Source organism: Ovis aries, chromosome 8 (genome assembly GCF_016772045.2).
Source record: "Ovis aries strain OAR_USU_Benz2616 breed Rambouillet chromosome 8, ARS-UI_Ramb_v3.0, whole genome shotgun sequence".
Lineage (NCBI taxonomy): Eukaryota > Metazoa > Chordata > Mammalia > Artiodactyla > Bovidae > Ovis > Ovis aries.
Window position 1 is genome coordinate 71,825,456 of NC_056061.1, and position 26,825 is coordinate 71,852,280.

The 26,825-nt window shown below is 35.1% G+C and overlaps 1 protein-coding gene across 5 annotated transcripts in view; it reads left to right on the forward strand.

The window, feature by feature from the left end:
- Positions 1-26,825, forward strand: part of STXBP5 (syntaxin binding protein 5) — a 168,727-nt gene that overhangs the window by 115,069 nt on the left and 26,833 nt on the right. The window contains exons 18-21 of one of the 5 annotated variants that reach the window (XM_004011402.6): positions 2,108-2,259; positions 8,058-8,123; positions 15,424-15,483; positions 15,581-15,628. In XM_004011402.6, the coding sequence (XP_004011451.3) occupies positions 2,108-2,259; positions 8,058-8,123; positions 15,424-15,483; positions 15,581-15,628 (326 nt within the window). The remainder of the gene's footprint in view (positions 1-2,107; positions 2,260-8,057; positions 8,124-15,423; positions 15,484-15,580; positions 15,629-26,825) is intronic. The other 4 variants (XM_042253772.2, XM_042253773.2, XM_004011401.6 and 1 more) reach the window with 4 other exon arrangements.

The following is a 26,825-nucleotide window of genomic DNA, read 5'->3' on the forward strand; positions in this document are numbered from 1 at the left end:
GGAAATGGCAACCCACTCCAGTACTCTTGCCTGGAAAATTCCATGGACTGAGGAGCCTGGTAGACTACAGTCCATGGGGTCACAAAGAGTCGGACACGACTGAGTGACTTCACTTTCACTTTCACTTTCTGTTCTGAATAATTTACTCTGGATGTGCTTGTTACTACTTCTTTATCTAAAGTTAAATATCTCACAGATCAGTGAATCTGTCCTCACCTTGATGTACTCTGAGAAATAATTTCCATGTTTGGGAACGCATGTAAGAATTAAGGATTTTAAAATTAAAAAAATAAAAAACTAAAAAAGAAATAATTTCCATATTAATATTTGGTATAATAAAAGTCTAACATCAACCCAAAAGACTATGTTCTAAATTGATTCTGTAAATGTTGAACCATAGCTGCATAATTTATTCTTTCTCCTTCCATAGTTAACTTGTAAAAACTGTAAAGACATAGTAATAGCTTAGTAAAGTATTCATCTGTACTTCAGGTGTGTTTTTACTTATCAATTCATGCCTTCAAGTGTATGGTGTTCATAGTACATACTTTTTATTATAATAGGATAGAGTCATAAAGTATTTACTTTTGTTTTAAGAATCAACACTGTCAGGCTTCCTGGTGCCTCAATGGTATAGAGTCCACCTACCAATGCAGGAGACACAGGTTCAGTCCCTAGTCCAGGAAGATCCCGCCTCCCAGAGTAATTTATACCCACACACCACGACTACTGAGCCTGTGCTCTAGAACCCAGGAGCCTCGGCTGCCGAGCCACGGACCTCAGCTACCGAAGCCTGCATGCCCTAGAGCCTGCCCTAGAAGCCGTTGCAGTGAGAAGCCCACACACTGTAACTAGACAGTAACCCCCGCTCACCTCAACTAGATCAAAGACCATGCCGCAACAAAGAACCCAGTGTAACCAAAAATCAATCAATCAATAAAATTATTTTTTTTTTTAATCAACATTGTGATAAAAGAGAAACCACATGCCAACTGTTTGGTCCAGAGCTGTTTATCTTGTGTAGGTCACTGTCTCCTTCCTTGATTCTAGCCCTAGGAACTCATTCCTCTTCCTTCTTTCTTCTAATAGCTACTACCACCTACCCTATTTCTTGCATTTGTACACGTAACTAAGACTGGCTACAGTCTTCTCTAATGTCTTTTATTTGCTGTCCCACAATGTGAAAGCACAGATGTTTCTTTTTTTTTTAATATTTTGCTATACACAGCCATAAGAGAAACAAACCAGAAATAAGAAGCAATAGAATGTTTCAGAGGAAGTTGCAAATCAGTTGCTCACAGTCCTGACTGGGTTCACAACTATATTTTGTTTAGGCTTTTTTGTGTATTTTCAAAATTTGAACTAGTTGCCAAGACTTTTTAATGTGAAAATCCACATTTAGAGCTCTAATTGAAAAGTTCGATTATCTAGCCCATGTCTCATTCCTGGTCAGCCACAGTTAGCAGGAGCTGAGGTGAAGCTTCCCCTGTTTAGATGAGTTGTTCCCTCTTCAGGTCCCTACAGTCCTTAGTTGGCGTGTTTTACTTACTTACATAGCCCCTCTATGCATGTTCGTTTTCGACACCTGGCTTACGGGATCTTAAATGAATAAAGTTCCTTCATTTATAGTCGTTTTTATTCATAGTTTGTTTGTACTTCCCGACTCACGATTGAGAAAGTATTTGGAATACTCCAAAGGGAGGCCTCCAAGATTTACGCTTTCTATGTTTTACCCTTGACTGTAGAAATTACCAAAACTTTTCCAAATGTGTAATGCCCTATTCCCCAGTAGAAACGAATGTCTTCCCCTGAGGAATTCAAAATAGTCAGAAAAATGGATGTCATATTGTTTAGTGTGGGGGTTTATGTCTTTGGTTAAATTTCAACTCCCATATCAGATTTTTTATGTTGATTTGTACGCATTGATACAGAAGATCTGCACAGCTCCATCAGAAGGCATATGTAACCCATATTTGCATGTCTGTAATAGTGTTTTGTTTCAAAAGGAGTTTTCTTAAAGACCCATCATGCTTTTTTAGCCCTGTAGACTACATTTTCTTCCAACTATTTAATTGTGCTAAAATGTTTGTTCTTTTCCTATTCCTAGGGTAGTTTTTGGCAATTGTAATGGCATTGCGATGGTTGACTACCTCCAGAAAGCAGTACTCCTCAACCTGGGCACTATTGAATTGTATGGCTCCAATGATCCTTATCGGAGAGAACCCCGATCTCCTCGTAAATCTCGACAACCTTCAGGAGGTAAAAAGAAAGAAATCCTGAGCTTTACGATTTCCATAAATGCCAAGTTACTTCTGTGAATATAAGTACTTCCGTTAGGTAAATAGCTTATCTGATTGTGTCTGTTTGTATAAACTGTCAAAAAAAATAGTAAAAGGTATCAACCTCCTTTTTTGTTTTCTATTGTTATTAGTTTATGCATTTGTTTTTAATATTCTAAGATTTTATTTAACATTGGGAAGGAACCACAGTTTCAGACTTCTTTAGCTAAATTACTATGATGGGAAAATTTATCATTACAGAACAAAAGTTAATTTCATAGTTCTGTCCCTTTTACTGTTTAATAGTGTGAGACCAGCAGTTTATTGTTTTGAGTATCAAAGGAATAATTTCCCACATGAAAAAAAAATGTAGATGCAAAAGTGAATTTGAACTCTGTGAGATACAGCATTCTCAGACAGATTCAGTGCAAGCCCAGATCCATTAAGAATTCTCTCTATAGCATTCTTTTGTGTTTGCTAGATAATTAATCTTATTTTGAATGTTTCAATACTAATGCCTCATGGAACACATATATAGTTAGCTGTTTATACTAGTACTCCTCACCTTTTTTTTTTTCCCAAACCTTATGGCAGACACAGAAAATGACATTGGATCTCTGGCATGTAGACATATGTTAATGGGGCCTCCAGTGGTGGTGACTGATCTCTGAGCTCCAGACTCCCTAGGACCTGCCCAGGGGGACCAGGGATTCAAGAGAACTCCATCTGTGGCAGATGTAACCTAACCTGTTTGCAAAATGCCACTGGGAAGCCCTGATCTACATCTCCTAACTCAGACTCTCTGAATTAAAATTCTTTCTGACATTCATTTCTCAGTTGCTTTCAAAACATTTTTTGCTGATACTAAATACCTCTCATAATTCACGACAGAAGAAAAGAAAAAGGTGATGGATTATAGATCTTACTGTCACTTTGGCAATAGTTGAATATTTTTTTCTGTTTTTGTCTATGTGATCATTTTGTCATGTGTTATCTTCAGAAATTGTTGTCCCAACCATACCATTCTAGTATCTTTGTCTCCTTTTTCTTCTTTTGCTTTTCGTTGCTTCACTGAGGCATGCTGATTGTGACTTCTTGCATGTGCGGCGTTTCTAGCTTATATTCTGAATCTGTGAAAAAACTCCGTTCTTCTTTTTTAAGTAAGTTATTCATTCCACGTCAGTAAAGTCATGACAGTGTATTTTGTCTGTAAAACTATTTTTTTCTCATTTATTTTTTAAAAAGCTTATTAAAGCATTCTATATCTAAAATAATATACTCATTATTTAAATTCATCTCATAATATATAAATGAAAACAGCTACTGAAATATTTGTGTTCCAATCCAGTTTCTTTATAAAGCAAAGAAATTAATATATAGTGTCAGAAAGTTAAACATTGTCTTGATAGAAAAGGAGTGGTAAAAGTTTCATTACTCACGAAATTAATTTCTTTTCTTGTTAGTACCTCATCATAACTTACATAAAATTACTAGAAATTAAATACCTAAATTCATCCAAGGTTAAAGACCAATTCCACCATGTGATTTTAATTTTTTTTCTTGCATTCCATTGTATCCTATTTTATTCTTTAATAAGCATTATCATATTATTCATATTATTATATGCTTCAGTTTGTATTGAAGAGTTACACATTTAGGTATAAATGTGTAAGCAGGAGAACTTAAGCAGGAGAACTACTTAAATTTTTATCAGTTTAAGATGTTATTGTTATGCTCACTTGAACAATATTAAGGAGAAAGAAAAAGTTAAAAATTAAGAGAAAATTATTTTAAAACATACTTTAACATTTCAAGAATATTTATGTCTTGCTTCTAAAATATATTTATATTTTAAATAAAATAAAATATAGAATAATTGTTACTAAAATTCTTTGATTACATTGATGCAAAAAAGATTTTTTGCTAAAGTGTATGTTTTAGCATATATTCTTGAAGTGAAGCCCAAATACCATGAAGTTGTTCTGTCTTTTATAATAGATCAGTATGAATGGAGAAACTTTTTTTTGCTACTACTTGGTGCTAGTAGGTTTTCATAAAGAATATGATGGCACTCATGAAATTATTTTGTGAGACAAAACATTGTCATTTAAGTGTTTTGTAGTTGTCTTAAAATACAGTTGAACTATTGAGTAAAATATCTACAGTATTTTCATAATAAAAATTATGAAACTGTCACAGGGTACAAGTAGTGGTGAAGTAGTTCAGCTACATATATGTATCTGCTGATTATCGTAATTCTGTTGGGTTGTTGACCAGAAAGTTCAACTGGGTTTTTCTATATCATCTTACCAGGTAGTGCAGTAGTAAAGAATCCGCCTGCCAATGCAGGCGGCAAAAAGACGTGGGTTCTGTTCCTGGGTCGGGAAGATCCCCTGGAGTAGGAAATAGCAACCTACTCCAATGTCTTTGCCTGGAAAATTACATGGACAGAGAAGCCTGGCAGGGTACAGTCCATTCATGTCTCAAAGAGCCAGACACCCCCACACGCACACATACCATCTTACGGAAAAGCCCAAACAAACTTTTCAGCCAGCACAGTATTAAAACAGACCAAATATTCTACCCTCATGTAGCTCACATCATACTGGAAAAGACAGAGTTTGAAAAGATAAGTGGTATATATTAAGTTACATAGTAGTGCCAAAGGAGAAAATAATTAAATGAGGGGGATTTGAAATAGTGACAAGGGTGTTACATTCTAAATAGAGCATCTTGAGCAAAGATTTAAAGGAGACAGCTGTTCTTCATGAGGGTGTCTGTAGAGAGAACATTTCAGGTAGAGAATAGCAAGTACAGTGGCTCAGAAGCAGTGTAACTAGTGAGTTCAAGGTTACAGTGAAGGATCAGTGTGGCTGATGAGAGAGAGTCAGGGAGATGGTGAAGTAGGTAGGAGAGGAAATAAAGTCAGAGAGGTAATGGGATACCCATAGTCACATAATGAATACCACAGTCACGTACCATAGGATCATATACATCAACCAGTCTTCTTGGACTTTACTTTAGCTTTTACCCTGAGTCAGATGGAAAGCATGGAAGGGATTTTTAGCTTATTCCAGAATTTAATAACTAAATTATTCCTATCACACTTGAATTTAGCTTCCTAAATGATTTCTCCTAGGCTGTTTTAAGAAGGAAAATTAACATCTCTTACTACATTTTTATAGAGTTTAGTTGTCGTTCGGTCGCTAAATTATATCCAACTCTTTGTGACCCCATGGACTGTAGCACACAAGGCTCTTCTGTCCTCCACTGTCTCCCAGAGTTTGCTCAAACAGTTGACAAAATGCCAAAGGCTCAAAATTTCAAAATTGATTATTTTTATTCAGTACCAAGCTCATTGTAATACTGGAACATATTGTCGCTATTTATTTACTTAGTTGAGGAATATGAGATCACATGGTGTTTGTCGTTCTCTGCCTGATTTACTTCACTTAGCATAATGTCCTCAAGGTCCATCCACTTGTCACAAATGGCAAAATTTCATTCATTTTTATGGCTGAATAATATTCCATTGTATATTTATAACTCTTTTTCATCTATGCATCTACCAATAGACACTTGAATTGTTTCCATATATCTCTACTGTTTAAAGACCTGCTATCTTAAGGCTTTATCAAGGAAAAGTTTATTTATGTATATAGATATTATGTCAGAGATTAATACATGCATACCTATAATTAATCTATGATCTTAGAAAGACTAGTTTTTCTGTTTTTCTAGAATCATTAGTTTGATGAAAGTTAAAAAGAAAAAAAAAAAAACTGTCATTCAAAAGCTCCCTATTCAGTGAAGACAGTAAGACACAGTTCAAAATAGAAGACACTCCTTATAAACTCAATTCAGTACTCGTGTGTGCTAAGTTGCTTCAGACATGTCTGATTCTTTGTGACCCTATGGACTGTAGCCCACCAGGCTCCTCCATCTGTGGAATTCTCCAGGCAAGAGTACTGGAGTGGATTGCCATGCCCTCCTCCAGGAGAGCTTCCCGAGCTAGGGATTGAACCTGTGCCCTTATGTCTCCTACATTGTCAGGCGGGTTCCTTACCGCTAGCGCCACCTGGGAAGCCCAGTCCAGTACTCAGCATTCTCTAAATGTTTCTGTAAGAGCTCTCTCAGGGACTGTAAAGATTGTGACGTTATGTCTTCTACCAGAGGAGTAGAAAGGCAGATACTGGTCATAACGTGCACATATGTTGATTTCACACCTGATAACTTCTGAGGCCTAGACATGCAGCTTTTGTCCATTGCCCAGCTATCCCAAGCTCCCTGGCTATGAGTGTCCTAGATGGCATCTTCCAGTAGAAGGCTGTTCATCTACATTGGAAATCTGTTGACTGGTATAGCCACCTTCATTAATTATCTTACTAGATTTCCTGGATAACTCGCTGCTTCACTTTGTATTTCTGTATTGTGGAGATGGCTTCTGTTCTTAATGCTTATGAACCAGCCTCTTCCAACTTCAGAGTTTTCTGCAGCTTCCATACCACTCTCAGTCTTCTTAAAATTAAAGAGAGTTAGGGCCTTGCTCTGGATTGGGTTTTGGGTTAAAGGGATGTTGTGACTGATGGAATCTTCTATCCAGACCACTGAAGCTTTCTGCCTGTCAGAGCAAGGCCATTTCACTCGATCATTCATGTGTTCATTGGAGTAGCACATTGAACTTCCTTCAAGAACTTTTCCTTTACTGTCACAACTTGGATAACTGTTTGGCTTAAGAGGCCTAGGTTCTAGCCTTCCTGAGTTTTTGACATGCCTTCCTCACCAAGCTTAATTATTTCTGGTTTTGGATTTAAAGAGAACGGAGAGTGACTGACTGACTCATCCTTTCACCTGAACCCTTAGAGGCCATTGTAGGGTTATTAACTGATGTACTCTCAATTTTGTGTCTCAGGGAATAGGGAAGCCTGAGGAGAAAGAGAGAGAAAGATGGGAAGGGCAGGTCAATGGAGCAGTCAGAACACAGATGTTTCTTAGCTAAGTTTGCTATCTTATGTGAGTGTGGTGTGTGGTGCCCCAAAACAATTAAAAATAGTAACATTAAAGATTGTGATCACAGATCATCATAGAAAATGTAATATTTCAAACTCTTATGTGATTGTTATGAGAATTAACCAAGATATGACATAGAAACATGAAGTGACAAATACTGTTAAAAAAAAATGGTATCTGTAGGCCATCTCCATGCAAGGTGCCCGCAACCTTCCATTTGTTTTTCAAAAAAAGCAATTTCAGAAAAATGCAATAAAACACGGTATGATTGTATTTTAAATGTTGCAAATTTGGTGGTACAAAATATTTTCTTAATTATTTGTCAGTAATATTTAAGGGAGTATATTTGAAATATACTTAGCAGAAACAACTTTGAGACATGAGTTGGGAGTCCCTATAATGTAAAAAAAAAAAAAAAAAAATCACCAAAAAAGTCACCAAATAAATTTTTCCCTCAAGAGAAATTTAATAAGCAGTATATCATATGCCCTCAAATTGCTGACTTTGAACAAAATCCTATGTTATGTCTAATGTCCTTGAAGAACAGCAGATTGAAAATTGTTACTGATTTAACTGGTGACTTCTGTATTAGTTTTAATATCAGAATGCTGCTATATTCCTATCTCAAAGCTATTGAACATCATAGTCTGATAACCTGTTTAGTTTTTAAAACTGGACTGTCATTAGAAATGTACTGTAAATAGGAGGTACAACTGCACTTACATAAACTTGTGTGTGGTGTGACTTGGTCTGGGTTTTGTTTTTCAGCAGGTCTGTGCGACATTAGTGAAGGGGCAGTAGTCCCAGAAGATCGCTGCAAATCTCCAACTTCCGGTAATTTGCTTTTTATTTTATTAGTAGTTGTAGTGCTACGAAAAATATAATGTGCAAAATTTTTATAGATAAACATTTAAAATACACCTACATGGAGCTTTTGTGTTACCTATTTATTCTTAAAATTATAACTATATTCTTTGCATTCTAATTAAGTTAAAAGAAATGCATTAGATAAAAATCTACAAGTGTTACCTGTTGAGAGTAATGCAGGAGTTTATTTAGCTTTCTAATATTTACACTTTTGGGAAGAAAATAGATCTTATTTCTTACCATTGGATCAGAGGTTTAGTTATCTGCAGTCTTGTCTTTGTTCTTGGTAGTCCTGGAGTCAGCTGGTAAAATAATGCTCTAATCCTTGAATAATGTCTATTTAAATGTTATGAGAGATTTTTAACACTTATTGTCTAGTGGTGACTGTGGACAGTTAGAATAATTGTAGACTAGTTATATTTGGTTTTGATTTAATCAAAGTAATATATAATTTTATAGCTATATTAAAGCATTTGTCCTTTGTTATCCATATATTGGCCTTATGTAACCTATGTATATGTTACTATTTCAGAGGAACATTACTTTTAATTCTCCTTAATTAAAATTAAGAGGATCCTGAATTTATTGGGTTTTTTTTTTTAGTGGATTGAAAATTTGCTAAAATGTAATAGTTTAACTTCATAATTTTAATAAACGTGTTTGAAGGCTGGGACTTTTCATCAGCTTTCTTGTGGAAAGATTGTTCTTAGCTTAAAGTAACACTGTTCATGGACAGATTTTGATCCTCCATGTGTAGTTCTGCTATATCATAAATTATTAAAGAATAAGAAAAACTAAAGTGCATTTTACTTCCTCATATTTCAGTTGACCATTTTATTAGCTGTAGGACCATAAAAGCTTATGTGAGGTTTTCTTTTTAAAATTGCATTTTCCTGATATTGCTCAAGCTAATCTTTTCTTCTTTTAAAATATATACACCTTCTGGTTTTCTTATTATTTAAGTTTCACATTTAAGTTCAGTCATAACACTAATAAAATAGATGCAACTATAATATATAATATTAGGGCTGAACATTGGTAGCATAACACTGAACAAATAATGTGGAGCAGTATGTACTTCCCGTCTCACAGGATGAAAGCTATTTCTCAATATAATTTTGAATTATAATATCTCTCTTAATTATTGCTGTTTTTCCTCCAACTATATACAGTACTATTCCGATCTTCTCACCTTACCTCAAGGCCATGTGAATGCAGTTATCAGTATGTTAAGTCTATAAACCAAACTGGAAAACGTGGACATGTGATATATTGTCTTTTAATATATTAAATGACCATCAAATGTATTTTAACAAGATTCAGCCAAAGTACATTAATACTCCTTTTAATCCTAAGGCATACTTTCAGTAGGTATGTATAAATAACAATTTGAAATAACCCAACAAGAGGTAATTGTAGATTAACATGATCAGTTCAGTCTGTTCAGTCGCTTAGTCATGTCCGAGTGTTTGCGACCTCATGAACAGTAGCATGCCAGACCTCCCTGTCCATCACCAACTCCCAGAGTTCACCCAAACTCATGTCCATCGAGTAGGTGATGCCATCCTGCCATCTCATCCTCTCTCGTCCCCTTCTCCTCCTGCCCCCAATCCCTCCCAGCATCAGGGAGGGTCTTTTCCAATGAGTCAGCTCTTCCCATGAGGTGGCCAAAGTACTGGAGTTTCAGCTTCAGCATCTGTCCTTCCAGTGAACACCCAGGACTGATCTCCTTTAGGATGGACTGGTTGGATCTCCTTGCAGTCCAAGGGACTCTCGAGAGTCTTCACCACCACAGTTCAAAAGCATCAATTCTTCGATGCTCAGCTTTCTTCACAGTCCAAATCTCACATCCATACGTGACCACTGGAAAAACCATAACCTTGAATAAATGGACCTTTGTTGTCAAAGTAATGTCTCTGCTTTTGAATATGCTATATAGGTTGATCATAACTTTCCTTCCAAGGAGTAAGTGTCTTTTAATTTCATGGCTGCAGTCACCATCTGCAGTGAATTTGGAGCTCCCAAAATAAAGTCTGACACTGTTTACACTGTTTCCCCATCTATTTCCCATGAGGTGATGGGACCAGATGCCATGGATCTTAGTTTTCTGAATGTTGAACTTTAAGCCAATTTTTTCACTCTCCTCTTTCACTTTCATCAAGAGGCTTTTTAGTTCCTCTTCACTTTCTGCCATAAGGATGTTGTCATCTGCATATCTGAGGTTACTGATATTTCTCCCGGCAATCTTGATTCCAACTTGTGCTTCTTCCAGCCCAGCGTTTCTCATGATGTATCTGCACATAAGTTAAATAAGCAGGGTGACAATATACAGACTTAATGTACTCCTTTTCCTATTTGAAACCAGTCTGTTGTTCCATGTCCAGTTCTAACTGTTGCTTCCTGACCTGCATACAGATTTCTCAAGAGGCAGGTCAGGTGGTCTGTATTCCCATCTCTTTCAGAATTTTCCGCAGTTTATTGTGATCCCCACAAAGGCTTTGACATAGTCACTAAAGCAGAAATATATGTTTTTCTGAAACTCTCTTGCTTTTTCGATGATCCAGCGGATGTTGGCAATTTGATCTCTGGTTCCTCTGCCTTTTCTAAAACCAGCTTGAACATCTGGAAGTTCACGGTTCACGTATTGCTGAAGCCTGGCTTGGAGAATTTTGAGCATTACTTTACTAGCGTGTGAGATGAGTGCAATTGTGCAGTTCAGTTCAGTCCCTCAGTTGTGTCCAACTCTTTGCGACCCCATGAATTGTAGCACTCCAGGCCTCCCTGTCCATCACCAACTCCCAGAGTTCACCCAAACTCACGTCCATCGAGTTGGTGATGCCATCCAACCATCTCATCCTCTGGCGTCCCCTTCTCCTCCTGCCCCCAGTCCCTCCCAGCATCAGAGTCTTTTCCAGTGAGTCAGCTCTTCACATGAGGTGGCCAAATATTGGAGTTTCAGCTTTAGCATCAGTCCTTCCAAAGTATACCCAGGACTGATCTCCTTTAGGATGGACTGGTTGGATCTCCTTGCAGTCCAAGGGACTCTCAAGAGTCTTTTCCAACACTGCAGTTCAGAAGCATCAATTCTTAGATGCTCAACTTTCTTCACAGTCCAACTCTCACATCCATACTTGACCACTGGAAAAAGCATAGCCTTGGCTAGACGGACCTTTATTGGCAAAGTAATGTCTCTGCTTTTGAATATGCTATCTAGGTTGGTCATAACTTTCCTTCCAGGGAGTAAGCATCTTTTAATTTCATGGCTGCAGTCACCATCTGCAGTGATTTTGGAGCCCAAAAAAATAAAGCCTGACACTGTTTCCAGTGTTTCCCCATCTATTTCCCATGAAGTGATGGGACCAGATGCCATGATCTTAGTTTAGTTTGAGCATTCTTTGGCATTGCCTTTCTTTGGGATTGGAATGAAAACTGACCTTTTCCAGTCCTGTGGCCACTGCTGAGTTTTCCAAATTTGCTGGCATATTGAGTGCAGCACTTTCACAGCATCATCTTTCAGGATTTGAAATAGCTCAACTGGAATTCCATCACCTCCACTAGCTTTATTCGTAGTGATGCTTTCTACGACCTACTTGACTTCACATTCCAGGATGTCTGGCTTTAGGTGAGTGATCGTACCATCATTATTATCTTGGTCGTGAAGATCTTTTTTTGTACAGTTCTTCTGTGTATTCTTGCCACCTCTTCTTAATATCTTCTGCTTCTGTTAGGTCCAGACCATTTCTGTCCTTTATCAAGCCCATCTTTGCATGAAATGTTCCCTTGGTATCTCTAATTTTCTTGAAGAGATCTCTAGTCCTTCCCGTTCTGTTGTTTTCCTCTATTTCTTTGGACTGATCGCTGAGGAAGGCTTTCTTATCTCTCCTTGCTATTCTTTGGAACTCTGCATTCAGATGTTTGTATCTTTCCTTTTCTCCTTTGCTTTTCACTTCTCTTCTTTTCACAGCTATTTGTAAGGCCCCCTCAGCCAGCCATTTTGCTTTTTTGCATTTATTTTCCATGGGGAAGGTCTTGATCCCTGTTTCCTGTACAATGTCAGGAACCTCCGGCCATAGTTCATCAGGTACTCTATCAGATCTAGTCCCTTAAATCGATTTCTCACTTCCACTGTGTAATCATAAGGGATTTAATTTAGGTCATACTGAATGATCTAGTGGTTTTCCCTGCTTTCTTCAGTTTCAGTCTGAATTTGGCAATAAGAAGTTCATGATCTGAGCCACAGTCAGCTCCCAGTCTTGTTTTTGCTGACTGTATAGAGCTTCTCCATCTTTGGCTGCAAATAATATAATCAGTCAGATTTTGGCATTGACCATCTGGTGATGTCCATGTGTAGAGTATTTTCTTGTGTTGTTGGAAGAGATAAACATGTAAGTATACTTCAATATAAGTAAATATAAAAAGTGCGTAGTGGTAAAAATTCCAGATTCTCTCTTTTGTACCAGAGCAACTTAAACATCATTCAGCATTTTCAAATATACTGTGCTCTTTGGTTCAGAGGAAAAGAGGATATAGTTATAACATGCAGAAATTTATGACACCAGGCATTTTTCAGGTGTTTGAAATGCAAAGTAAAAATTGTGACCTCAGAAATTATTGATAAATCACAGATTCTCATCTTTAGACACAAACTTTTATTTAGTTTAGTCCCTGATTATGCTCTGAAGAGTTTTTGAAGACTCGTATCCATTCATGCATACCAGGAAAGACCACTTTTACAAAAGCAAACCAAACTAGTAGGCAATAATTGTACCTAAAACATGTTTTATATACCAGGAGATAGTTAGTCATGCATGAATACTAAGAACTATCATAGAAATCAGAATAAACCTCTGGAAATAGTTACTAGAAAACAATGTTTGTATTTTTGGAAGAAGAAGAAATGCATAAAAAGTGAGTTGGAAGTTCAACAGAATCATAAATACTAAGAAGAGTACCTCTGTTATAGAAAATGAAAGGGCATCATCTGCCCTTTATCACAACCAATATGTTCATTTGAGATAATACATATAAGAGAGGAGAAACTTTTTGAAAAGCATTTAAATCCCATAACCAAAATTTGTGATCTGAATAATTTAGCCAACTAATATCAAATCTCTATTCAAAACTCATCCTGAGAAAATCCAAATTACAAGTATCATTTTCCCTTTCCATTTATTTTTAAATAAACCAACAATAACTCTGAAATAGAAAATTCTTGCCATCCTGAATTAACATAGAAAATTATTTCTGCCATCTCTGTTTGATCTTTATTTCAGAGAACTCGGATTGCTTCACTGAGCACTTTAGTAATGTTGGGATATTTTTAGTACTGTATCCAAAATTTATGTGTATGTGTGTATATGTATGTATGTATTTGTATATATACATTTCAAATTGAAGAAAACACAAGGCCACATATCATGAGATGGTGACCTCAGGAGTTTCCATGTACCTTAGAGAAAAAAAATTTTTTAAGCTATATGTATTTTCTGTGCTTGTTTAATCATAGTAATTTGTAAAATATATTCAAGTAGGAAATGCTAAAAACATTTTTGGAACTTTTTCATAAGCTATCATGGAAGTTTTGACAACTAGTAGTAGGCATTTTCAGTTAGGGGAAAAAAGATCTTCTTTTACTTATGTCTATGGCTTATGTTGCCTACTTTTATGTTGGAGTTACTGAACATTTTTATAATTTTATATTCATGTTTAGATATGCTATCTTGCTATTATTCTGATATAAAATATATAGAATAAAATAAGTATTAATTTTTGTACATTCATGTGGTTATGTAGTGTCAGATGAATAGTATTTTAAATTATATATAACATCTTCTCATAACTATTATCTTTAATGAATTATATTTATATGAGAAAGGAGGGTACTTATTTATATTCTTGAAAATGTTGCTGAGCTCAGTGTTTCCTGTGTGATATTTTTGGATATAGCATTTATGAGGCTCTCTAAATGCTATTTAGCAAAAATAAGGTAGTTTTAGAAGAGTAATTTTTATGAGACTATTTTAGAAGTAATTGGCTCCTGCCAATGTTGACAGGTTTTACTTGTTCTGAGAAGAGACTTCAAGGATATTTTCCACCTGGCCAAAAAAAGAAAGTATGATTTTGTGGGGAAAGGTCAAATTTTGACCTTATTTATTAAGGCTCAGAACTTTCATTGGGATAAAAAAGAAATCAGCACAGAAAAATCGATTTACTTCCAGTTATATTCTAGACATTTACTTCTAGCAGAAAAGGTTTATTCATTCAGCAAATGTTTACCTAGAGATTCCTACATGCTAAGAACTCCACTGAGTCCTGAAGGGATGAAATGATCAATCAGATAGGGGTCCCAGCTTCTCATTTCAGTTCAGTGGGAAAGGCCAAGTGTGTGTAAACTCAAAATATAAGATGTTAAGTAATTAACATCATAAGAAAAATAACAAGTAAACTTTTACAGGAATTCAAAGGAGGGGAAGTGATTTATAAGCTGGAGAAATTTTGAAAATTATAATGTCTATCATTTGAAATGTGTTATAAAGAATAGATAGTTTGTAGAATTTCCTTTATAAAAAGATTTGTTAGAAGTTAAAGAAATACAGTGAAAATTTAGAAACATTTTTAAGAAAAAAGGACAAAATCTCAATTATAAAAATATTAGATAAGCTTATTGAAAATCACAGTTGAAATAAAATATCTTATACCTCATTAAAATAAATATGTGAACATACCTAAAATTGTAAGTATTATCCTCAGTATTTTAAAGACCTGTATGATAATAGTACAATTTATATAAAATTTTAAAGTTTGTATCTAGAAAGCTAACTCTAAAGTAGCCTCATCAGGATAGTACTTGTACAGGATTCTATGTGCCACTAGATAAACCTTATTCAGTTAACTAATATCAAGAATTTTTACATTTTCTTTCACAAACAGTTAGCTCCTTATATTTTATTTATCTATTCTCCAACTTACAATATATATGAAGATTTTGCCAAATACTTGTATCTTATGGAAAAATTATTATAGGTTAGAGTTAATATATATACTAGAGATTGGTCTACCCTGAAAGATAATGTATTACTGATTGCTATTGCTACTGTAATATTATATGAATTTTTATTAACTATATACGCAATATTTTCTTGTGGCCAGTAGTGTGGGAACTTATCCTAGGGGTTACCAAATTACTCTGTTTGTACTTTTCCCTGTGACAACTCAGTGTTTGTGACTGACTGTATGCCTGTTCCTTCCATTGTCTTCATCTGTGTAGGTTCTTCATCACCCCACAATTCAGATGATGAACAAAAAATGAATAATTTTATAGAAAAGGGTATAGTATCTTTAAAGTATTTTCTTTTAATTACATTTAATTCATTTAGTTTACTTTGAATAGATTTTGACATTTTATATCAAAATATTATTTTCAGTGAAGATCAAAAGCAGAAAGTTTTCCAAGATGGTAGCCAGTGATATAGGTAGGAAATAGACATTTCTATTTTGTTCCTAATCCTTGCTATATGCAATGCTAACGCAGCATCAGAAAATTATCTAATGCATTGCGTTTTGTATATATTAATTTGTTATTCCTATGCTAAATGATAATCTCTTGGGCTGTGTTTCTTCTAAACTCATTGGGACAATAATTATCAAAAATCAGTTAAATTGGGGTTGCAGTTCTTCTTCTGACTTAACTGTGTGAATTGCTCTATTAATTTTTATTTTTGCTTATTTTAAAATAAAGCAGGGTTCAATTTATGACACAAGTAGTACAATTTTTTACTCCAAGGTTGTGAATTTTTTTAATGTATTTGTATTTTTCCTGCCTTTACTCTATCCTCCTCACATTATTAAGACTCCAGATTTCAAGGAAATGGTTTAGAAAAGATTGACATTTAGGCTATAATCTGTACTACCCTTGAGTTAAATAGGAATTTTCTAGGACTCTTGCCCCCCAAATAAAAATGAGTGGTACTTTGAAATTAATAACTCACTCCAAGATTTTCAAAATTTCAAGTTTGGGGATAAAAGACATAGTTAAATTTAGGGATATAATCCAAATAGGATTTTTTAGTCATAAAAGTTTGAATTTTGTCTGAAGATTTTTAAAAGCCAGAGAAACACCATTTTACTGAAAGAGAATACATTTAATCTTTGACTTAAATCCAAATTTTTAATTATATTATTAATATATTATTTATTTCCCCCCAAACTCCCTCCATAGATTCACTGAATTATATTAAATTAGATGAATTTCTAGGTAGCTGGAATAGATTTACTTTTTTTCAGCTCAAAGTTTAATATGTAGTAAAATTAAATTTCAAAAACTCTTAGAAATAGCACCATATTGTCTGTATGTTGTAAATTGAACCCTGTTTAGTCATATTAACATTGGCTGACTCTTAGCACCTCTGGTCATTTTTTGAATAAGGCGATTTATTCTTGGGCAAAGGGCTCTTCATTTATGGAGAATCAATTATTCACTTCTTTGTATTTGTGGTACCTTAGTGAATCATCTGGTAATATTTAAATCACTTTCATTAGCTATGAGCACTGTTACATAATTCTTTTTCAACAAATTTCCTTTTTAGTATATACTATCTTAATAGTACTTTAGACGTTCTTTTACCTTCATATAATTTGAAAAATTTGAAGGAACTTTGTATGTACAATTTATCAAAGAACTTGCAGAGTTTAATTACTTAAGAATTTTGCCTTGTGTGAAAGTTACTTTGTATATAATTAAAATTTTTGAATAATTTATCTGTTTGATTTTTGATCCTAGGGTTATATTGTTTTGTTAAATATATTGACTCAATTTTCATTATTTTCTGTGTAATGAATATATAACATTGAATATCTATCTGAGTGTGATTATTTGATTGACTTCAGTTAATTTCTTAGAATTGAGAATATTATTGGAAGGATAGTTCTTTGGTAGCATAAAAAATAAAAAAAGCAAGAATGTTATCAAGTTTTTTTGTCATGCCGGTTTCTATAGCTATATTTTTGGGGAGACATGTTAACTTTCTTCAACTTTTCAAACTTATGTTAGTTTTTCACTTCCAGAAACCACAGTTGCAGCTGTGGTTTATATATGTCTGTATTTGTTTTCAGTTGGAATCTTGTAGTATCTTCTATTGACATGTAATTGACTTAAACTATTAGATTAGTTTCAGATAAACAGTGTTGAATACAAGATTCAACATTTTTATACATTACCCACCATACAGAGTTATTACAGTATTTGTGAGTATGTTCCCTGTGCTATACATTACATCCTTGTGGCTTACTTTGTAACTGATATTTTTATTATTCCAACATATATCCCAGGTGATATAGAAGGAAAAACGTACTTCTCCATTTCTTCATTTCCTTTTTTAATCCACTCAGTAACCTCAGTTAGCTCCTCATTTTTATTTCCCTGTTTTCTGTATGACAGCACTGTCAAAGGGTATACAGAGTAGCTATTGGTGACACAGCTAACACATGTCAGAGCCATGATTTACACTGAGGTTGTCCAACTCCACTGTTTGTCCTCTTCAACACTGTACTGTATTACCTCTTAAGAAAATTTACTGAAGCCTGTAAGGATTCAAAGACAAATCTGTCGTATGGCTTATAACTAGATCATCTGGTTATGACTCTGTTCTATCTACATGGTAACCTGGAAAAATAAAAAGATGGTTCATATCAAACTCTGTCTAAGCTCTAGCTCGTGGGTGCCATCATGGTACCCATCACCCAACTATAGTATACAGTGCCTGGAAGTCTACCTTTCTCAAAGAGCAGACTCAAGTGAAAGTAATAGGAGTCAACAGTAGAGTTCCCTGACCTATCTGAAGCCTGGCTTCATTGTTTCCTAACTGACAGTTAATTCAGGTAAATGACACTGACAGTGAGGTCATTGTTCATGCATAAGAATAACAGCCTAGAAAGACATAACTGTAGTATTGTGAATTAACAGTAAAAATATAGAAGAGTGTACTGTATAATGCAACTGTAGCATCCCTGTGCATATAGGGATTTGTTTTGCCTGTTCATACTTTATGATTAATTTTTGTTACTAAAAATCTTAATGGCCAGAATTTTAAAAATCAATAACTTTCCCATAGTTAGCAATTTCTGTAAATCATTTTGCAAATAATATTGGTTATCAATTTTTTATTCATTATTTATATTTTATAAAATTTCAGAAATATATAAAGCTTTTTGTTATTCTGTTTATATAAAAATAGTCCTAAAATATGTATCTTTGTTAAAGTATTAAACAAATTTTTCATGATGTACTTGTGAATAAAATATGGTCCAGATGTTAGCATTCTTTGGTAGATTTTGATTAAACTTCTTTAAAGATTATTCTCTCTCATTATGAGTACTTTATTCAGAAAGTAGATACCTAGCTCTATTCTGTAGTCTCTTATCTTGCCCATGTCCCGTTTTATTACTAATATCCATATAGAAGGAATGAAAGTGTAAGGAGGAAGTAATATTGGAGATTAAAGAATAAAGAGTCAGGAAATAAGGTCACTTAATTAGTGCTGTGCCAAAACAAGCAGGAGTAATAGTGCTATGTAATGAGCACCCCTAAGTTCTACATATTACACTAGGCGTTTGTCATATGGTATTTGTTAATTATAAGAAAGATAACACCTGCAGAGCCCTTTGTAATTTCTCAAATTTCTGAATTAGCTATTACTTTGGGAATGATTGGTTTTCTTGCTTAGCAAAAACTGAAGTAAGTTTTGAAGTCAATTTAAATGAGAATAATGCCTAGTTGCTGTTTTCATGAGTTCTCCCATACATGTGTACTTGCTTAGTTGCTCAGTCATGTCACTCCTTGCAACCCCATGAACTGTAGCCCCAGGCTCCTCGTCTATGCATGGGATTCTCCAGGCAAGAACACTGCAGTGGGTGGCCATGTCCACCTCCAGGGGATCTTCCCAACCCAGGATCAAACCCACGTCTCTTGCGTCTCCTGCGCTGGCAGATGGATTCTTTACCACTCTGCCACCACATGTGTCCCAGTTACTCCTTTTTTATATTTAAGTGTTCTAACAGACTTAGATCTGTTCTGAATCATATTTTAAATCACTGACTCATTAAATCCTGCATTTTAAAGCAACTCAGCCCTTTTATTTTTCAAGAAAAGAATTTGAGCCTCAAAGAAGTCAAATGCATATCCAAAGTAATAGCATATGGTAATGACTTAGTCAAGGTCAGAATCCCAGTTTCTTGATCCTATACTACAGCATGTATCTGCTTTCATAATATGTGGCCTCGTCTTGTACTCTCTTCCCAATTCATTTATGTTTACAGTTTGAAAAACAATTTCTCAGAGGTTTGTTTGGAATTTTCTATATGAATTTGAAAAGATATGTATGTAATTAAGGTTTGTTTTTTGTTTACAATTTTAATTTGATTTTTTTATTTTGTTCTAAGAATTTTAAGTTTTTAAATTATTCTAATTTATTATAAAACAAAGTAGCACTGATATTTCTAGTTTATATCCCCCAATATTCATCCCAAAATACGGCTGCTGCATCTATAGAAGTTCATCTTTATATTTAATCCTCAATATATTTAATCCTCAATTGAAAGAACAGAAGCTTGTCTTGAAAGAGAAGATGAGTCAAGTATTCATTAAACCCCTTTTACAGGTAACTTGAATATTTTCTACTTTGAAAATAGATTATTATGTAATATTAATACTTACCCTTACTTGGTCAAGAACTAAATTTCACAGACAGGTACTTTAAAACCACTGTATAAGTCAGAGTTCCTCTAAATGAATTTCTTTTTCTTTTTCAGGATGACTAAAGTCTGAGGATTTTGGCATATCACGTGTTCAAACTCTAATTCTGTTTCTGACTGTATTTTCTGTCAAATTGCATAATAAAATATGCTCAGCAAAGTCTGTGTCTTATATACCAGTACTTACTGTATATGCGTCTCTACAGAATCATCTTTTTCTAACATTCAAAGGCTATACAGTGATCTTTCTAGAAATAACTTGCTGTTTGCTTCCTAACAAAGAAAATTAGTCCAAACTAAAGTTACATTACTGAAATATTTTTTGTCAGCTATTGTTTGACCAGAACTATCAATATTAATGTGGTGATCTATTTTATGTCATTACTTATTATATTTATTTGGTAGAGTTGCCGTAGGAAAATACTACAAACTGAGTGGCTTAAATAATAGAAATTTACTTTCTCTAGAATGGTTCTGGAGGCTAGAATTCCAAGATCAAAGGAGTGACAGGTTTTTTTTGTGTGTGTGTTTTTGTTTTCTCCTCTGAGTCCTCTGTCCTTGACTGCCTTCTTGCTATGTTTTCACATAGTCTGTCTTCTAGGCATATGCACCCCTGGTGTGTCTGTGAGTCCGAATTTCTTCTTATATGTGCCAATCAGATTGGATTGGTCTACTCACTTAGTGGCCTTATTTCAACTTAATCACCTCTTTAAAGGTCCTGTCTCCACATAGGTCACATTTTGAAGCCCTAAGTGATGCTTAAGGCTTCGGCATACCAATTTGGGGGAACAGTTCAGCCTGTGGCACTTAACTATGTTAAGTTTGTTTAATGCCTTCTCCAGGAAATGGCTATGAGATGTCTTTAATTATGATGATATCTTAGATGTTATATTTCATGAATTTGTGAAAAGTACATAGAGATGGGAAAAATATTGAAGACAAAAGCTCTAGGAGTTCAAGAATTAAGAGAGCTTGTAGTAGCCAGCTCTTTACCTGGCAGGTATTAGTATCTCTTTAAAATTTCTCCTTCATTTTAGGTAATGGATAAGTGTCTTGTATTTCCAAAAGTTGTCTTTTTGATTAACAAGCTTATATTTAATTTGTCCTCTTTTTCTCTTTATTTGATTTCACTTGTGAAGAAATTCAGCTTCTTTCTAAAAATTCCAATGACAGCTTTTGTTTATTTATATTTATATTTTGTTTATTTATATTATAAACATTGTCATGTTTATTGAACATGCACACTAAGAGCTAGACACATATACATGGATGCAGTATTTTGCAAAATAGATTGCTCCTACATTAACAGAATTTATATTCTAGCATGGGAGGTAGAAATTGATATTATTAGTTCCAATAGCTATTAAAATAATGTGTGATAGCAGTTTCTACTTCTTGGTCCCACTTTCCCCTGGGATCACTTGCCCTAACCTACAAGCTGATTTTTAGTCTTTTTTTTTTAAGTTCTGATTGCTCTTATTTTATATGCATACATTTTAACATTATCCTTGAAAAGAATTGCATCGGATCTCTGCCGGTGAGAAAAGTTATCTTGCCACTGTATTCTAACTTTTGAACCTTTCTCAATAATAAAGATCCATTTGCTTTTTTGGCATCTTCTCTGTAGTGTCATAAGAAGAAGTCATTTTTCCTTGTATTGTGGGTACATTGTTTAATATAAAAGCCACATTCTAAAAAGCGAAGTTATAGTTCTGTTTTCCTTAAGAAATCGTCCTTAGAAAAATAAGATGTGAAACACAGTGGGTAGAGAAACTAAAGGAAAATTATAAAGCATCTGTTTAAATTCAGAGAAACAGTAAGAATCTCTGTAACAGAGAAACTTTTCCTTGCAAAAAACTAAAAAGCATCAACCATGACTGATCTGTCATCTCTAGTATAATGGTTCAGCCCCCTTACCTCAAGATTTGCTTTTCTTAAACATCATTCATCTTTCATTGGTATTGAAACCACTATTGCAGACTTGATTATTGTGATCAAGTATAACTTCATTATTCTTTGCAAGCAAATGCAGCTCTTTACTGCTTATTCAGCCAGCCAGCTTGATATTCTCATTCAGATTTATACAAAGAGCAGAGACTTGGGTTAGCAGCCTGCTGTGACTGCAGTTTTCTCCAAATTGAATAAACTTCTTTACCTTCATTCCATTGTTTCTACTGTGGACAAAGGCATAGAAAATAAGAGCTATTTTATAGCTTTGAGTGACAAAGGATTTCAAAAGAAGAAAGGTACGGGGTTACGGGGGAAGAGTTGAAGAAGACACAAATGAAGAAGAGAAAAACAGACAGTTTGCCTTCCAGGAACTCATTCAGATGATAATGTTTTCAGTTTGAAGACCTCATTGGAAGCTGGATAACTTCAAAGCATGGACAGAAGTTTCTTTTCCATGGTGATGAAATCAACTGACAAGATTAACTGTGTTGGCAAGTGCTTCTGAGACTCCTGAGAGGTAAAAATATAATCTTCAGGAAGTGCTGGATAAAGTCTACAGCTACTTTCTGCCCCACCTCTCTCTGACTGGAGAGTACTTTCCTGTTGCACTGCAGAGTGATTCGAACCCAAGTGGAATTGTAGCCTCATTAAGCTAAGGAGGAAGAAATGGAAGTTCTGGGTGGCTAAAGTGACTTGAACTTGTGAGGGTAGGCATCGGAGAGAAAGGAACTGCTCCAAGGGGCATTCCTAGAAGTCTTGTGGGTAGGTTCAGTGTAGGTCCTTGCCTTTGGCCTGGGGCACATATGAGCTGGTCAAGACTCCACCACCAGGCCTCAGGCACCTGCTCTGAGGCTGAGAGCTGCCCAGTGACACGAGAAGTCACGTGGTGCTAGGAGTAGATGCAGTGAAACCTTGCTGAGCACCTGTCATTCTGTTGAAATCCCGGAAAGGCCACTTATTAAAAACCATATGATTATCTCAATAGATGCAGAGAAGGCCTTTGACAAAATTCAACATCCATTTATGATAAAAACTCTCCAGAAAGCAGGAATAGAAGGAACATACCTCAACATAATAAAAGCTATCTATGACAAACCCACAGCAAACATTATCCTCAATGGTGAAAAATTGAAAGCGTTTCCCCTAAAGTCAGGAACAAGACAAGGGTGTCCACTTTCACCGCTACTATTCAACATAGTTCTGGAAGTTTTGGCCACAGCAATCAGAACAGAAAAAGAAATAAAAGGAATCCAAATTGGAAAAGAAGAAGTAAAACTCTCACTGTTTGCAGATGACATGATCCTCTACATGGAAAACCCTAAAGACTCCACCAGAAAATTACTAGAGCTAATCAATGAATATAGTAAAGTTGCAGGATATAAAATCAACACACAGAAATCCCTTGCATTCCTATACACTAATAATGAGAAAGTAGAAAAAGAAATTAAGGAAACAATTCCATTCACCATTGCAACGAAAAGAATAAAATACTTAGGAATATATCTACCTAAAGAAACTAAAGACCTATATATAGAAAACTATAAAACACTGATGAAAGAAATCAAAGAGGACACTAATAGATGGAGAAATATACCATGTTCATGGATTGGAAGAATCAATATAGTGAAAATGAGTATACTACCCAAAGCAATTTACAAATTCAATGCAATCCCTATCAAGCTACCAGCCACATTTTTCACAGAACTAGAACAAATAATTTCAAGATTTGTATGGAAATACAAAAACCTCGAATAGCCAAAGCAATCTTGAGAAAGAAGAATGGAACGGGAGGAATCAACTTGCCTGACTTCAGGCTCTACTACAAAGCCACAGTCATCAAGACAGTATGGTACTGGCACAAAGACAGACATATAGATCAATGGAACAAAATAGAAAGCCCAGAGATAAATCCACACACCTATGGACACCTTATCTTTGACAAAGGAGGCAAGAATATACAATGGAGTAAAGACAATCTCTTTAACAAGTGGTGCTGGGAAAACTGGTCAACCACTTGTAAAAGAATGAAACTAGATCACTTTCTAACACCGCACACAAAAATAAACTCAAAATGAATTAAAGATCTAAATGTAAGATCAGAAACTATACAACTCCTAGAGGAGAACATAGGCAAAACACTCTCAGACATAAATCACAGCAGGATCTTCTATGATCCACCTCCCAGAATTCTGGAAATAAAAGCAAAAATAAACAAATGGGATCTAATTAAAATTAAAAGCTTCTGCACAACAAAGGAAAATACAAGCAAGGTGAAAAGACAGCCTTCGGAATGGGAGAAAATAATAGCAAATGAAGCAACTGACAAAGAATTAATCTCAAAAATATACAAGCAACTTCTGCAGCTCAATTCCAGAAAAATAAACGACCCAATCAAAAAATGGGCCAAAGAACTAAATAGACATTTCTCCAAAGAAGACATACGGATGGCTAACAAACACATGAAAAGATGCTCAACATCACTCATTATTAGAGAAATGCAAATCAAAACCACAGTGAGGTACCATTTCACACCAGTCAGAATGGCTGCGATCCAAAAATCTGCAAGCAATAAATGCTGGAGAGGGTGTGGAGAAAAGGGAACCCTCCTACACTGTTGGTGGGAATGCAAACTAGTACAGCCACTATGGAGAACAGTGTGGAGATTCCTTAAAAAATTGCAAATAGAACTACCTTATGACCCAGCAATCCCACTTCTGGGCATACACACCGAGGAAACCAGAATTGAAAGAGACACATGTACCCCAATGTTCATCGCAGCACTGTTTATAATAGCCAGGACATGGAAACAACCTAGATGTCCGTCAGCAGATGAATGGATAAGAAAGCTGTGGTACATATACACAATGGAGTATTACTCAGCTGTAAAAAAGAATTCATTTGAGTCAGTTCTGATGAGATGGATGAAACTGGAGCCAATTATACAGAGTGAAGTAAGCCAGAAAGAAAAACACCAATACAGTATACTAACACATATATATGGAATTTAGGAAGATGGCAATGACGACCCTGTATGCAAGACAGGGAAAGAGACACAGATGTGTATAACGGACCTTTGGACTCAGAGGGAGAGGGAGAGGGTGGGATGATTTGGGAGAATGACATTCTAACATGTATACTATCATGTAAGAATTGAATCGCCAGTCTATGTCTGACGCAGGATGCAGCATGCTTGGGGCTGGTGCATGGGGATGACCCATAGAGATGTTATGGGGAGGGAGGTGGGAGGGGGGTTCATGTTTGGGAACGCATGTAAGAATTAAAGATTATAAAATTTAAAAAATAAAAAAATAAAATAAAAAAATAAGAGTAAGGATCACTTCTTAGCATGAAAGCCATACCCTAAAACAAAGTTCTAACTGATATAGACCCACCCTAATAAAGAATAAAACCAAGAGTGATCAGAAGGATCCACCAGGAATTTAACTGCATGACAGACTAAAACTCAATACCTGTTAAGGTTGATGATATAATCCATACTCAACTTCAACATATTGTCCACTATTCAGTCAAAACTTATATCCGCATTCAATCAAAAGGTCCTAGGCATGTGAAATAAAAATTCAGAATCAAGAAATATTGGGTTGGCCAAAAAGTTCAGGTTTCTGTAGGTGCTTATGAGAAAATCCAAGAATTTTTTGGCCAACCCAATATGACCGATAATCAAGAATTTTATAAATCATTCAGTAGAAACAGATCACAAGGTGGCCTACATGTTGAAATTAGCAACGAAAAGTTTTAAAGCAGCTGCTATAATATGTTCAAGTACTAAAGTGGGAAAATGGCCATAGTGAGTGAACAGATGGAGAATATCAGCAGATAAAATTAAACTTTATAAAAAATTGAAATACTACTGTGGAAAAATTCAGTATCTGAAATTATATGATCAGTTCATCAGATGAGTTTAGATGGAGACTACAAAAGAAAGGGCTATGGAGCCTGAAGACGTAAATGCAAATTATATAAGAAATGCTGAGGAATTAAATCTTTTGCCCCTCCACCACTTTCCCTCTCCCCTTCCTCATAAAAATATCTTACAGGTTACTCAGATTGTTTCTCTTTCTACAATTAGATATGCATTGAATTTACCTTTTGAAATGAACTTAAAAAAGGTTGAGCTTGTAGTTGTACATGCCGTTCTATATTTATGTCCTAAAAATTGTTTTCCTTTTTTTTTTTTTAGTTAATTGGGGTAGAATTGGGGTTTAATTACTGTAGAAATAAAGAAATATTGGGCTGTTTACAAGTATATTAATGGCTCATCTGTATAACATTTTACAGCTTATGAAAATTATTTCACTTGTTTAGTATTACTAGTAACTAATGTTTATCAGCTCTGTACTATGTCAGATATTGCACTTGATGTTTTGCTTATGTCTTCTTTTATAATCTCCAAAACTATGAAATTGGCATTATTATCCATCTCTGTTTTCCAGGGGAAATTTGAGGTTTAGAGAGGCAAAGTGGTTGGCCTACGGTCACACACCTACTAGTTCATTGAATTAGATACACGGTAATATCTGGTCTGATTCCAAATCCAATCCTCACCACCATACTTGACATTTCATGTTTTACAAACAAGATTTTGAAGCTTATTCAAGAATTGTTTGCTGTGGACTTACTGTGTCTACAAATGGATTTGATGAATTAGTTTTGTTTCCTATCTTGAAGTTACTTGTAGTCTAGAGACCTTGATGCTCCACAGACCAGGAGCATCAGCATCTCCTGGGAGCCTGTTAGAAGTGCAAGAATCTGATTTAACAGTTCCCCAGATGATGTATATGTACATTCAATATTTATAAGCACTGGTCCTAAAGATATAGAATAACTTAATCAAATCAGAGTAGTTAGGTCCAGAGAGGCATATACATCTGATTGTGAAAGGGTATCTTTAGACTGTACTAGCCTAGTTTTTCTCCTTCTGTTACTATATAGATATTATTTATCAGTCTG